The sequence below is a fragment of the Pantherophis guttatus genome, chromosome 4 (genome assembly GCF_059756535.1).
Source record: "Pantherophis guttatus breed Tessera chromosome 4, ASM5975653v1, whole genome shotgun sequence".
Classification (NCBI taxonomy): Eukaryota; Metazoa; Chordata; class Lepidosauria; order Squamata; family Colubridae; genus Pantherophis; species Pantherophis guttatus.
Window position 1 is genome coordinate 155,505,829 of NC_142066.1, and position 14,908 is coordinate 155,520,736.

General features: G+C 48.0%; 1 protein-coding gene across 2 annotated transcripts in view; it reads right to left on the bottom strand.

Moving 5' to 3' along the window:
- Positions 1-406: 406 nt before the first annotated feature.
- CCDC13 (coiled-coil domain containing 13) overlaps positions 407-14,908 on the bottom strand; it is a 35,054-nt gene continuing 20,552 nt past the window's right edge. The window contains exons 11-18 of one of the 2 annotated variants that reach the window (XM_034442570.3): positions 10,993-11,199; positions 10,227-10,360; positions 7,819-7,887; positions 5,110-5,238; positions 3,765-3,919; positions 2,319-2,433; positions 838-943; positions 407-701 (exon numbers count right to left, since the gene is read on the bottom strand). In XM_034442570.3, the coding sequence (XP_034298461.1) occupies positions 594-701; positions 838-943; positions 2,319-2,433; positions 3,765-3,919; positions 5,110-5,238; positions 7,819-7,887; positions 10,227-10,360; positions 10,993-11,199 (1,023 nt within the window). In that variant the 3' untranslated portion in view covers positions 407-593. Of the gene's footprint in view, positions 944-2,318; positions 2,434-3,764; positions 3,920-5,109; positions 5,239-7,818; positions 7,888-10,226; positions 10,361-10,992; positions 11,200-14,908 lie in introns of both variants that reach the window. The other variant, XM_034442572.2, reaches the window with a different exon arrangement.

Genomic DNA, 14,908 nt, shown 5'->3' on the forward strand with positions numbered 1-14,908 from the left:
GAGGGGGTTGTTGTTGGAGCGGTAGAAAGTTAGTCATAACAACATTCCGTATTCAAGGACTTTTGCCTGCGTCTGATGCAGACTGCCTGAAGATTGTATCCGGTGGAGTGTGAAGAGTTGATTGGACAATGTGATGAACTTGTGGGTGTGGGGCAGCGCTGTGAACTCTTAGCTGGGTGGGGGAAACCTGGAAGCTTTCAGATTCAGGTTTTCCCAGATGTGCCAACATGACATTTTTAATAAATTGGAAGTTTGAGGAACCTCAGGCCTCAGAGCTTTATTTTGTTGGGGGTGTTCCTTGGAACCCTGACATACAACTCACCCACCGCCTTCCCTGCAATTCACAAGTGCGCGAGCAAAGCAGCAGCGTATCATGTCTTTCGAGAAAATAAACGAAACATTATACTTTGTCCGGGTGTTGCCGAGTGACAACAGGGTCTGTATTTACACTGCAAAAGTTTTAAAACAGATTTTGTTTGGCAAGGGATGTCAAAGTTGATCCAAAGTTGGTTTCTACCCAAGCAAATCCTTCCCGCTTACGGATTCTAGACTCGTTCAGAACGAGTGCCAGACTACCGATCCAGGGAATATGGCTACGAGTACATCATTATGGACGAGAGGAGCTGGCCCCTGGGTCCCTCTAGCTGGGGATCACCCGCATCTTCTACAGGACCAGCATCTGCTGTATCTTCTGCGCCCTCCTGAAAGTATTTAAACGAGAGTCACCTCGGAGGGACCATATCTGGACAGCAGGACTCACCCCCTCCCACCACTGGGACCGGCTCAGTTCTTCTCCTGCGTGTGCTGCTTCAGAGCGTGCAGGAAGATCTCCTTCACCTGTCCCACGGTGTCCTGGTACACCTGGAAGTCTTCCTCTTTGGTCCGGATAGATTCTTGCAAAGCGCTCTTCAGGCCTTCGATCTCGTCCATCTGGATCGCCAGCCTTCATGGAAAGAAATGGTTGATGCATTTTTACGATTTTAAGCTGCCCAGAGTTACCTCAAGGTTAAGATGGGAAGCCAATAAATTTTATATATAAATAATTAGAAGAAATAAATGGACGTTGATAGCTGATCAAAAATACATGTGGTCCTCGATTTACAACCAGTCACCTAGAGACCATTCAAAGTTATGGGTTAAAGATATTAAATAGCTAGAGCAGTGAAGGGTTGCACAGTGAGCCTGAGTTGTGGTTGATTAGCTGAAGAAAGCTGGCCACGGTGTGAGGCAACCTGAGCTGTGATTGGTTGCTGTGAGTGAAAAGGGGGAGTGTCCTTGTTTCCCGCCTTTTTTCATCTGGGTGCCCTGTGTGCAGTGTAATTTACCTCAGGACGTTCCTGCTGTGTTGATTTACCTCAGGATGCTCCTGTTCGCCTGACAATCTAGTTTGCCATGGATATAGTTATAAAATATATTTTTATATAAAACTACAAGTTTGTGTCAGCATCTCTGACTCCATTTGGTCACCGGATGTGCAATTCCCTGATATTATGACAGACCTTGTGAGGGCTAGTTATGACTTGGATTCAAAATTCTGACAACTGCCCCACACCCTGCGGTCATGCCGTCATATTTTGGATGCTGGGCAACTGGCCTGCATTTACAGACGTTTGTAGTTTTGTGTGACCATGATTTATGACATTTTTTTGATAGAAATGTTTAATTCTGCATTCCGGCAAAAAAACAGCCGTTGGGTAACATGGTTCTGCTTAAAGACTACAGTGTTCAGCTTAATGCCTGCCGCAAAGAAGGTTGTAAAATCGTGAGCAGTCACATCTTAACTTGCTTAATGATCATTAGGACAAATGAGTATAATTCTGGGCTCATAATTATAATTATGGCGTATAACTACAGTCATAAATTGAGGATCACTTGTGCAGGCAGTTCTCGAGTTGCAACCATTCATTTAGTGGCCATTCAAAATTACAATGGCACTGAAAAAGTGACAAGACAAATTTTCACACTTATGACCATCGCAGCATCTTTATGGTCACGTGATCAAAATTTGGACGCTTGGCAACTGACTCCTAATTATGACGGTTGCAGTGTCCTAGGGGTCATCTGTCAAGCAAACTCAATCCAGAGTTCACTTAACAGCTGTGTCACTAACTTAACAACCGTGGCAAGAAAGATGGGACAGAACTCATTGTCTTGCATAGCAACAGAAATTTTGGGCTCAATTGTGGTCGTAAGTCGAAGACTATCTGTATTAGCAGAAATTGTTCCGTCACTTTCCTGTATTCCTTCTTACCTCTAATTTAGAGCTTTGAGGGTTTTGGGTTTTTTTAAAAGAGGGAAAAAAATATTAAACATCTCACTGTGTGGAGAGTTCCTCTAACTGAGACTCCAGAGGCACTTCGGAAAATTGGACGGAGGGCAGATCTTTTTTATCCCCGGCGTTCCAATTCATTTTGCCGCTGCTGAGTGGCTGAGCTGTTGAGACAAGACGTGTCGTTAAACAGGGACATTGATCCTGAAGGCTGCCCACAAACCCACCGAATTCTAAACTTTTCTGAAAAATATCACAGTTCGTATTTTCAGTTGAGAAGCAGAAAGTGACTGTAAGACGCGTGGATTTCTACTCCCAGAATTCCCTAGCTAGCATGGCTGGTTGGGGAATTCTGGGAGTTGAAGTCCACGCATCCTAAAGTCGCAAAGATTAAAAAAATACCGGTGTAGCCCTTGATTTACGACCATAATTGAGGTTGGCTATTAAGGTCGTAAGTCATGATGATTGTTCAAGGTTAGACCTCATTTTATGAGATTTTTTTTTAAAAAAAATAATATTTATTGAATTTTCAAACATTAAAATACACAGTATAAAAAATAGAAAAGAGCAAAAAATAGAAAACTATAACACACAACAAAAACAAACAAACAAAAATCAAAACTTAAACATTAGTAACAGCTTTTCTACATCAATATCTCTATTCTAATTAACTTCCATACACAAATTCTACTTCTATCTATCACTAGCTTAATTTACATCCTTATCTAAGTTATAATAACTTCTGAGATTTTTTTTGCAGGGGTCGTTAAAGCAAACACTGCTGCCATTAAGTGAACGCCAGAACCGTAAAGCAAACACTGCAGTCATTAAGCAAATCCCTTTTTTTTTTTTTACTATGGGGTGTTTTTTGTTCCAGAAACCAAAGTAAATTTTTTGGGGGAAATGCACATATGTGTCATTTTTGAATTACGAGGATCGCGTTCATCAGTCATGGTGGTTTTAAATCATACAGCGCCTGATTTTGTGACCTTTTTTGCAGTGGTTGTTAAGCGAACGCAATGGTCATTAAGTGAATCCATTACACCTAATGGAGGTTTTTGCCCGGAAACCAAAAGTAAATGCCGTTTTTTGGGAGGGAAAACGGTCCAAAATCGCAGTCATCGGAGATTGCAAATGGCCGTCAATGAAAGGTGGCGGCCAAGTGCCCCATTATTGGTCACATGACCACAAGGGAAAGGGGCGGGGCCATTGGAACTTACTGATTCGTAAGTTCTCCTGGGGAAGTTCGTCGTAACTTTGAATGGTTGCTAAGCGACCAGTTGTAAATCAAGCACTACGTTTTCATTCAAAAGGGTGGATTTTTGTGCAGTTGCGACCACCCTCTTGCCTTATTTTGGGACTTTCTCCAACAGCCTCTCTTTGTCAACCATTAGGGGCAAAAATCCTCCTTGGCTACTTGGAAGTTTCACCGGTCAAGTTTTGCGCATGGCATTCTTTGAAGTGTCACTTTTCTAGATGCTTTCAACAATTTTACCTGCTTTGGTTTTGGGCTGGGCCTTGGGGGCCACGACTGTCTTTCCGGATTCCATCTTCAGCTTGGCAAACTGCTGCTCAAGAGTGACGTACTTGTGTTGCTGTTCCTGAAATTTCTTCTCCGCTTCCCAAACTTTCGTGATGCTCTCGTCCACCCTGGAGACACAAACATCGTAGGTGCGCATCGTCAGAAAGGCGAATACCCCTGTAACCCCATGAACCGCGACAACTCAACAGCCAAGAGAGAATTGTCAATGTTTCCCCAAAGATTCAGAATCTAGCTTTGGGCATAGGTGGATGGGAGACCACTAAGAAATCCAAGAGGTAGGGTTGGAATGACTGGGATGTTTTTTTTATATCATGGCAACCAAAACTGGATGCACTATTTCAAATGTGGTCTTACCAAAGCATTATAAAGTGGTATTAACACTTCACATGATCTTGATTTTATCCCTCTGTTAATGCAGCCTAGGATTGTGTTGGCTTTTTTGGCTGCTGCAGCACAAGGCTGGCTCATATTTTAGTGATCTCTTTCTGATAAGTTTCCATTCTCCTTCTTCTTCTCCTGCCTTCAGGTGCTTTGGAGAATAGCTTGACTCCCTCTTTTTTGGGGCAGCCCCTGAAATATTGGAACCCTGTTATCATGTCATCCCTAGTCCTTTTTTTCACTAAACTAGACATACCCAGTGGTGGTTCCTCCCGGTTCGGCCCGGTTCGGCCGAGCCGGTAGCGGTGACGATATGACGTCACCAAACCGGTTATGGCCCCCCGCCCCTCCCCATTATTCTTATCTTTTATTTGGCCCCATCCCCAATCTATTGCTGCCTCCTGAGTCCTAGCTGATTGGCTAGAAGGAAAAAAAAAACTGTTTAAACTCTTGCCATGGGGCTTCAAAGGGCCGCCCTACAGCTGACCAGTGTTAAAAGGCAGTGTGGTGGTAGACCGGTACCTCCAAAACAAATGAGTAGACCGGTGCCTCCAAAAACAAATGAGTAGACCACTGCCTCCAAAAACAAATGAGTAGACTGGTGCCTCCAAAAACAAATGAGTAGACCGGTGCCTCCAAAAACAAATGGGTAGACCGGTATAGCTCTGCAAGCAGTTAAAAGCCTGGTACACCAGTACCTCTGCTAAATCCTAAAGAATTGTCACATGACCATCAAGCCACGCCCACAGAACTGGTAGTAAAAAAATTTAGAACCCACCCCTAACCTCCCGTCCCCTAATCATCTTTGTTGCTCTTCTCTGCACTCTTTCCAGAGTCTCAACATTGGAGTGGCTTGGAACAAGGGACTCTGAGTTTCAAAAAAAAAAAAATCCAGGGAATTTTGCACCTGGCGACCTACCTTTTCTGTAGGATGCTGACCAGCTCTATCAAACGGTCGCGTTCCACTTCTGCTGCTTGACACAGAGTCTTGTATTCAGTGATCTGAGCTTGCAGGGTCCTGAAACCGACCTCTTTCTGCTCTGGCGCCCTAAAACAGAGAGAAGACTGGCTTGGTTTGGCTGTCCGATAATAAAACGGATTTTGGCAATGTAATCAAGGCCGAAAGCCCGATTTTTGGCATCCGTGCTGGATGCAACATCCGTGCTGCAACATCCAGCTAGGTACTTATGGGATGTCCCAGGCCACATGTCAGTTTCCCAGTTGATACAGGTAGTCTTCGACTGACGACCACAATGGAGCCCAAAATTTATGTTGCTAAGTGAGAAATTTGTTAAGTGAGTTTTGCCCCATTTTACGATTTTTCTCGTCACATTTGCTAACTAAATCACTGCGGTTATTAAGTTAGTAACACAGTTGTTAAGTGAATCTGGCTCTCCCGCCCCCCCCCCCCCCCGCTTGTCAGAAGAGCGCAAAAGAGGATCACGTGACCCCGGGACACTGCAACTGTCATAAATGTGAGTCAGTTGCCAAGCATCTGGATATCAATCAAATATAAATGTGAAAAACTGTCATAAGTCACTTTTTTCAGAGCCGTTGCAACTTCAAACCATCACTAAATGAACTGTTGTAAATCGAGGATTACCTGTACTAAGATGAAGGACATCCACAGGTAGTCCTCAATTTACAACCATTCGTTTAGTGGCCGTTTGAAGTTACAACGGCACTGAAAAATGGGACTATTTTTAAAATTTAATGTCCATTGCAGTATGCCAAGGGGCCACATGATCAAAATTCAGAAGCTTGGCAACTGACTCATATTTATGACGGTTGCAGTGTCCATGGGGTCACATGATCTCTTTTTGTGACCTACTGATGAGCAAAGTCAATGCGGAAGCTGGATTCGCTTAATGACTGTGTTGGTCACTTAACAACTGCAGGGATTCACTTACCTGTTATGGCAAGAAAAGTCACAAAATGGGGCAAAGATCACTTACCTATCTTGCTTAGCAACAAAAATGTTAGGTTCAGTTTCGATCATAAATTGAGAACTACACAGAGAAACACAAACACATATGGTGTGTGTGTGTGTGTGTGTGTGTGGTCCTCGACTTATGACCGCCATTGAGCCCAACAATACATATACTCAATGGGAAATATAGAAAGTAGAAAGCAAGAGGAACGAAACTGATACGTAAAAAGAAACACATATTGTGTGTTTGTGTTTTGTATGTTGTGTTGTGTTGTTGTTGTAAAAATAATAATTTTTTTAAAAAAAAATACATATACTCATACATGCACACATATATTTTTTTGCATGAAAATAACATGCACTTTTAAGGTGAATTTCTTCAACTTCTTTGTCTGAGTGACGACAGCCTTGGACTTTCCAGATTTTCCCCCCTCCAAGAATGAACCAGGTCTGACCCGCTTAGCTTTTCAAGGAGCCTGAGGAAGATCAAAAGCCAAATCAGTGTTTTATCCGTCGAAGCAGTCCTCGACTTATGACAAAAATCAGATGGCCGTTAAGTGAATCTGGATTTCCCCATTGACTTTGCTGATTGGAAGCTGTTGATCTGGTCTTAAATCTTGCTGTTGCTTCTCCGGGGGTTAATTCCTAGCAATGAGGCCTTTTTTGTTCCTTTCCTAGCTTTCTCTTCTGGACCTTCATCCTAATCCCGTGATGGCAAATTTATGGCATGTGTGCTGGAAGTGGCATGCAGAGCCATGTCGCCTGGAACACGCCCGTTCCTCTGCCGGTGCACCCATGTGCACCAGCCAGCTAGTCTTCTGGTTACTGGTGCGCATGAGTGCGCGAGGATCAGCTGGCCTTCACACGTGCGGCAGTGCCAGAAACCAGATCAGCCAGGCAGCTGATCGTTGCACACGCATGGGCGCCAGTAACCAGAAAACTAGCTGTCCGGGGCGCATGCGTGCGCCAGAAACCAGAAGTTCATTTCCCAGCACGCGCATGCCCTCTGAGCAGCTCCTCTTAGCGCACGCACACACCAGTCATGCCGTCGATGCCCACATGCAACCCCGGGACATCTACCCCCTTGCCAGCCAGGAGCGCTGCTGCCAGTTGCTCTCCTGCACCCACCTGTCTGCCTGCCTCACCGCCACCGTCGCCGCCAAGAAAGGCCCCAAAGTTGCATTGCCCGGGATCCACGTGGGCTGACACAGGAGGAGGCCAGGCATGGCTGGCTGGATGCTGCCCGGAGCGCGAGGCTAGCAGGAGGAGGAGGAGCCATCGCTGCCTCTGCAAAGACGCAGCGGCGGCAGGCAATAGCAACAGTAACAGAGTTGGAAGGGAGCTTGGAGGCCATCTAGTCCAAACCCCTGCTCACGCAGGAGACCTGTACTAGGGATTCAAACTGCCGACCTTTCTGATCGACAAGCTCAGCGTCTTAGCCACTGAGCCACCTAGCCAGGCCGTTCACGCTGGCAAAGGTTTGTGCAGGAGGCTTTCCAGGCCCAAAATGGGGGGCTGGGGGCTGGGGCGCATGTGCACTTTCGGCATATGACAACAAAAAGGTTAGCCATCATTGTCCTAACCCCTTCAAAAAATTTATTGGATAAATAAATAAATTAAGGCCACCTGCAGACTTCCCTGGAAGGGAAGGGAGAAAAATCTGGGCATTGTCATGCAACAAGTAAATTTTGCACCAACCTGTCAGGAGTTGCTGGGAATAACGTCGCTGCGGAGTCCACAAGGGTGTGTCCCATCTTCGACATTGTCCTGGAACACACAAAACGTCTGTCACATTTTTCACTTCTGCATCTAAACGGCTCATCTTACCACTTTTTGGCCGGGCTCCTGCTGACTTGGGTGGGATCAAAAGCACGGCTGGGGGAAATCTAGTTTGCAAAGGATGCAGTCTTTCGAAACATCCTAGAATGAAAATGGTGGTCTTAGAGATCATCTAGTCCAACCCGAGCCAGCAGTGGATGGAAACTAATCAAGGAGAGATCCAACTTCGAACGAAGGAGGAATTTCTTGACGGTGAGAACAATTAACCAGTGGAACGACTTGCCTCTGGAAGTTCTGAGTGCTCAATCACTGGAGGTTTTTAAGAAGAAATTGGACAGCCATTTGTCTGGAATGCTATAGGGCTTCCTGCTTGAGCAGGGGGTTGGACTAGAAGACCTCCAAAGTCCCTTCCAGCTCTGTTATTCAGCAGAGGAACCCACCACTTCAACTTTTATTTAAAAACATCCAGCAAAGCGGAGTCCACCACCTCCTGGACTAGATGACCTCTAAGTTCCCCTTCGTCCTTCCATTCCATATTTCTGGGGGTCAAATATTCCAAAACATTCACCCAGTCAAAGATGCAAGGTCTACTATCTGGATTTGATGGCTCTCCGTGAGAGTCAGGGTGAATGCAATCCAGATGGAGGCCAGGTTGCTGTGAGTAGACCCAGATGTAGGATGACTAAGCTTGGTGGGCCCCAGCTATTGAGGTTTGTAAATTCTAGTTCATCTTATTTGCACACCTGGGGTGATTGTAACCAACATAGTAAACCACTGTTTCTCAAACTTAACAGCTTTAAAATGCATGGACTTCAACTCCCAGAATTCAGACTTCCGGTTTGGCGTCGCAGCGAGACAGTTGGGGTTGTTATTACAGGTGAGAGTACTGTAGTAAACTATATATACAGATTCTCGACAATTTACGACCATAATTGAGCCTGCAATTTACGGTCATAAGTCATGACGGTCGTTAAGAGCATTGTTATGCGACCGTGTCCTGTTTTACGACCTCTTTTTGGCTGCAGTGGTTAAACGAACGCAGGGTCACAAAGCAAGCACGGCAGTTGATAAGCGAATGCTGCAGTCGTTAAGCAAACACCTTGAGGTGCTTGAGGTGATTATAGACACAGATACCGGTAGTCGTTGACTTGCAGCAGTTCATTTAGTGACTATTCGATGTTACAATGTCACTGGGAAAAAAAGTGACTTAGTTTATGACCGTTTTTCACACTTTACCACCATTGCGACATCCCCATGATCATGTGATCAAAATTCAGATCAGTGGTGGAATGCTGCTGGTTTAACAACTGGTTCGGCAAGTGCACGCCTAAGGCGCTTGCGCTGAAAATGGAGCATTTACATTTTAGAAGCTCAGTGCCAAGTCAGCAACGGTAAGTAGAACAGTGAATGGGGGGGGGAGAAATCAGCTGTGCTGCGTGATTGAGATGAGCTACAAAGCAGGAAATAAAGGACAGTATAGAAAGGGGGCGAGTGGGTGGAGCCAACTGATCATCGGAGCTACCAGTTCGGATGAACTGGTCCGAACCGGCCAAAGGTGGGTTTCAGCAGGTTCTGACCAGTTCTGGAGAACCAGTAGAGGAAATGTTGAGTACTTGAGTACTTTGAGTAGTAAAAATTCTGACTGTCTCCCGAGTCCCAGCTGATCGGGAGGGAATGGGGAATTTGCAGTATCCTTCCCCTGCCACACCCACCAAGCCATGCCACGCTCACCAAGCCATACCCACAGAACCGGTAGTAAAAAAATTTTGAAACCCACCATTGGAACTGACTGAATACCACCTCTGATTCAGATGCTTGACCACTGGCTCATATTTATGAGGGTCTTGGGATCATGCGATCCAGTGGGTTGCCCCCAGTTCGGACCGGTTCGCAAGAACCGGCAGTAAAACCAGCGGGAGGCTCCGCCCACTGACCTGGACATCATCAAAGTTGATCTGCGCATGCAGAAGAGCGCACGTGGGTGTGATGCGAACCGGTAGTAGAGGTAAGTAGAACCCACCCCTGATGTGATCCCCTTTTGTGACCTTCTGACCAGCAGAGTCAATGGGGAAGCCAGATTCGCTTAAGAACCATTTTGCTAACTTAACAATTGCAGCCAATCCCTTAACAACTGGGGCAAGAAAGGACGTAAAATGGGGGCAAAACTCACTCAACAACCATCTTGCTTAGGAATCCAGCTGAGAAAATTTTTCTCTATCCCAAGGTTTCCAATCTGGCTCAAGGTAATGATTGAGGACCAGAATTAAAGGAGACTCTTTTAAAATAATTTAATTTAATTTTGGGATTTAGAACGTCGCCTTCCCTACCGTGTGGAGCTGTCATTTCTGCTAGAGTCTTCCTTCTGGGATGCTAAATTCTGATTTTCCTCTTCTAAAGACTCTGTAGACAGCGTGGAACCCGAATCTAATCCACTTTCCTCTTGAAGGGGTAGGTTTCGCTGCTATGAAAAATCAGCCAACAGATTTTGAGTGCTCGGGTTTCCATTTCTTTATTGATTTATTAGACTCTTATCCCGACTTTATTATTTAACAAATAACTCAAATATACACGACACTCCTTCCTCCTCCTGTTTTCTCCACAACAACAACTCTGTGAGTTGGGCTGGGCTGGGCTGAGAGAGAGTGATTGGCCCAAAGTCTCCCAGCTGGCTTTCATGCCTAAGGGAGGACTAGAACTCCCTGTCTCCTGGTAATTGGCCCAAAGTTACCCACCCGTCTTTCATGCCTAAAATGGAACTGGAGCTCCAAGTCTACTAGTGATTGGCCCAAAGTTATCCTGCTAGCTTTTATGCCTAATAAGAGGGACTAGAATTCATTGTTTCTTGGTGATTGGCCCAAAGTCACCCAGCTGGCTTTCATGCCTAAGGCAGGACTAGAACTCACCATCTGGACCAGACTCTTAACCACCACACTAAACTGGCTCTCAAAGTGAATCTTCCCCTAATATCAACGTTTGATGAATTCAAGGAGACTGTTTTCTTGCACAGGGCTTAAACCCCTCTTATCTGATTGTTGTCCTTCCAGGCCATTCCCCATGCCTCTGCCCACGCTTCTCGCCTCTGAGAAGCCTTACCTGCAACCTCAGCTGCCTGACCACTTCTTCCAGCTCCTTCACCTGAGCTTCTCGGTCGGCCACCATCTGCCTGAGCTGCTCGATGAGGCAGCTTTGCTTCTGGATCTCGACGTTCAGCTTCTTCCCCAGGGCCTTCTCGCCTTCCACGTTCCTTTCTTCTTGCTGGCTCAGATTTTTTAAGATGCCTTGCATTTCTTTCTGCTGGCTCTGATGAGAAAGGAAGGGATGGAGAGACCCTTGTTTTTCCTGTTTGCATCTCATGAAAAGTTGAACAACATTTGACCGGGATGATAGAAAGTCTTCTGCCATGTGTCAAACTCGATTTCATTGGGGGCCGCATCAGGGTTGTTTTGGACCTTGGAGGGGTGGGGTGGGTGTGGCCAGGGACAGCATGACCAGCTCGATGTCACTCATGTCGGGGGCGCCTGTGTTGGTCCGACTACTCTGCCAGCGAAAACAGGCTCCCGAGCTCCGTTTTCGGCTGCGATGGCCTCCTGCAATCTTCTGCCAGCGAAAACGGAGCTTGGGAGGGCCACACACAGCCTTCCCGAGCTCTGTTTTTCCTGGCAGAGGCACTGTGGGCTGGCCCTTCACTGTTTACAAAGCGGTCCCACCCGCCAGATCTAAGTACCCCGCGGACCAGATCCGGCCCCCAGGCCTTCAATTTTACACCCCTGGACTAGAAGATCTCTTAGCTCCCTTCCAACCCCATTTTTCTATGTTTTATGTTTTAAATGGACTTAAAAACTATTTAACTGTGAAGCTACTTAGCAGTGCTACAATTAACAGCAATTCCAATGATAAATAATCTTCGACTTATGACCACAACCGAGCTCCACATTCCTGTTGCTAAGTGAGACAAAAGTGAGTTTTGCCCCATTTTACAACCTTTCGTGCCACAGTTAAGTGAATCACTGCAGTTGTTAAGTTAGTAACATGGTTGTTAAGTGAATCTGGCACCCCCGGATTCTTGTCAGGAGGTCGCAAAAGGAGTTCATGTGACCCCAGGACACTGCAACCGTCATAACACGCCCACCCCACCCCTCCAAGATGGCCGCTTGCGCATGTCCAAGATGGCTGCTCCCAGCTGAGCAGCGGTGATACCTGGGGGAGATTCCCCGGCTTTTGGGGGTTTTCGGGGGCCGGACCAGCTAATTTTGCCCCATGGACCTTCCCACCAATCGGATGCTGCCTTTTTGAGAGCTGGCAGCTTTCCAGAACGCGATGGCCGGGAGGAGACGGAGGCGGCTGCGCTGCAGTTTTTACGAGCAGGGAGAGCGGCTTTGGCGTCTCCCCGCAGCTGCCGGACCGGTGGAGTGGGCGGTGGCGGCGTCGGCGATGCAGTCTCTCCCCGGAGCTCCGAGGGGACGGCAGGGGCTTCCCATCGCTTCCCAGCGATGGATGGAGATTTTTCGAGAGCTGGGATCGTCGGGCTGGCACTTGCTACAATACTAGGACGAGCGGCTGTGAGGGATGGCACCAGAGGGGGCGAAAAGGAGGAGGAACTTGCTTAGGGAGTGCGAGGAGCCTCTGACCACAATATACTATTAATGTCAGTTTCTTTGGAACTGCTATTACAACTTAGATGGGAGGCTTACTTGGAGGGGGCCTCTTCCTGGCTCTCCCAGAGGTTCCCCCCCTCCCTTATGTGGATGGGGGCGAGCTAAAAACATTGCTGGTTCTGACGGTTGGAAAAGACCTGGGGCCAAGCTCTTATGCCCCACGTGGTCTGTTAGCCTCTGTGAGGCCACTTATTATCTGGAGGTTCCTCTGAACAATAGGATGATACTTGCCTCCCATGGACATCTACAGCCCCCCGATTTGCCTCCTGATTCGCTCAAGGTGCAGCCGCCAGAACCATCGGAGGCTTCTCTTGGCTCGCGGACCTGTAGATTGGTGGCTGCTATTAAAGCCCCCCAGTTGTAGAGTGAGATATCTCAGATTTCAAGCCTTGTATGGAGCCGGACGATGACTGCGGTTTCTGGCCCTTCCCAGCTTTCGTGAGAGGGCAGCTGGTGTTAACATCTGGCCTCAAAGTGGCTTAAGACTCCATCCACTGCTGTGACAGAGCAGTGGGATTTATTGGATTTATTGAATTTATTGACTTGGAATTGATTGAATGTCCCTCCCCAGACCTTGGACTATCTGGATTACCCCCAGGCCGTGGACTTCCCCCAGTTTAATTAATTAACTGATTGATTGGATGTATTCACCAACAGAACTTCTTATTCTGCGAGACTCCCCCCTCTCGCAGGTGTGGCCCTCCACTTTATCAAGGGCCTACCTTCATGACGGGCTTTGGCACCCCGAGAGGTGGCATGCTGCAAAAAGGGGATTGAGGGGTTTTTTAGGGAAACTTTTTGATAGATTTTTAAGGGATTTTAAGGGGTGGGAGGGTTGTGTGGGTTTGGGGGTTAACCCACAGGGGGAGGGGTCCGGCCCAGCTGTTAGTGGGGCCACGGAGGGTGCGGATTCCGGGGGTAAGGGGGACATTAGAGTCCATTCTGTCGAGGGCTTTTCTATCAATGTGTTGAGTGGGAGGGGCAGATATGGCGGGAGCAGGGGGCCGCATCATGTGGTGGGGGCACGCACTCGCTATCTTCGAGCGGTGGCGCACCCCGGTCCCCATAGCCCTTCTCGTATCCCAGGCTGTTCAGACTCTCAGGGCCCGAGCCTTCGGCTGCTGTCGTGCAATGCCAGGTCCGTGGTAAATAAAGCCCCCCTCATTTGCGATCTTATTCAGGAGGGGGGAGCGGACCTGGCAGGTATTACGGAGACCTGGTTGGGCCATGAGGGGGGGGGTTCCCCTCGTGGATATGTGCCCACCAGGTTTCCGAGCATTCCATCAGCCGAGAGCTCAGGGCAGGGGTGGGGGGTGGCGGTTATTATAAAGGAAAGTCTTGATCCGAGGGAGACCACTGTTCCACAGATAGCCGGATGTGAGTCCCTTTTTGTGAGATGGGGTCGTGGAGTACAGATGGGCTTGTTGATCACGTACCTGGCTCCCTGCCGCGTGGCAACGGCCCTGCTCGAGCTGCTCAACGTCATAGCTGAGGTGGCGGTTGGTACCCCCAGACTTCTAGTCATGGGGGATTTCAACCTGCCATCTGTCGGCGAAACGTCTGAGGTGGCTCGGGAGTTCATGGCTTCCATGACGGCCATGGACCTTACTCAGTTAATTCATGACCCCACTCACATGGGTGGACACACTCTGGACTTAGTTTTTGTCTCTGGTCAGTGGTCGAGTGGCCTTGATACAGGGGATATAGTCATCGAACCCTTGTCATGGTCTGACCACTCGCTCCTTCGACTGGACTTTCTAACCGCTGCACCCCGCCGCAGGGAGGCGGGACCGACCAGGTGGTTCCGCCCCAGGCGCCTGATGGAACCTGATAGGTTCCAGATGGAGCTTGGGCCATTTCCTGAGACTCTGGCTCACGACTCGGCTGAGGACCTGGTGGCCGCCTGGGATAGTGCGGCTGCCGGGGCCTTGGACCGTGTCATGCCTTTGCGGCCTCTGACCCGGCACCGAACTCACCTAGCTCCTTGGTTCTCCGAGGAGCTTAGGGAGATGAAGCGCCGGAAAAGACGCCTGGAGAGTAGTTGGAGGACCAGCCGCTCCGAATCCGACCGAACACTGGTGAGGTCTCATATTAAGACCTACCTAGTGGCAATAAAAGCGGCAAAATCTAGCTATTTTGCCGCTCTTATCGCGTCATCAGATAATCACCCGGCCGCCCTGTTTAGGGTGACCCGCTCCCTCCTCCATCTGGAAGCGCGGGATGACCCCTTGCAGGGCCGAGCTGAGGACTTTGTGCAGTATCTGTATGACAAAATCGCTCAGATTCGGGAAGGGCTGGCCTCTGACTGGGTATGTCCGGACGGGATGACTGAGGCAGGTCTTGAGAGTGTTATC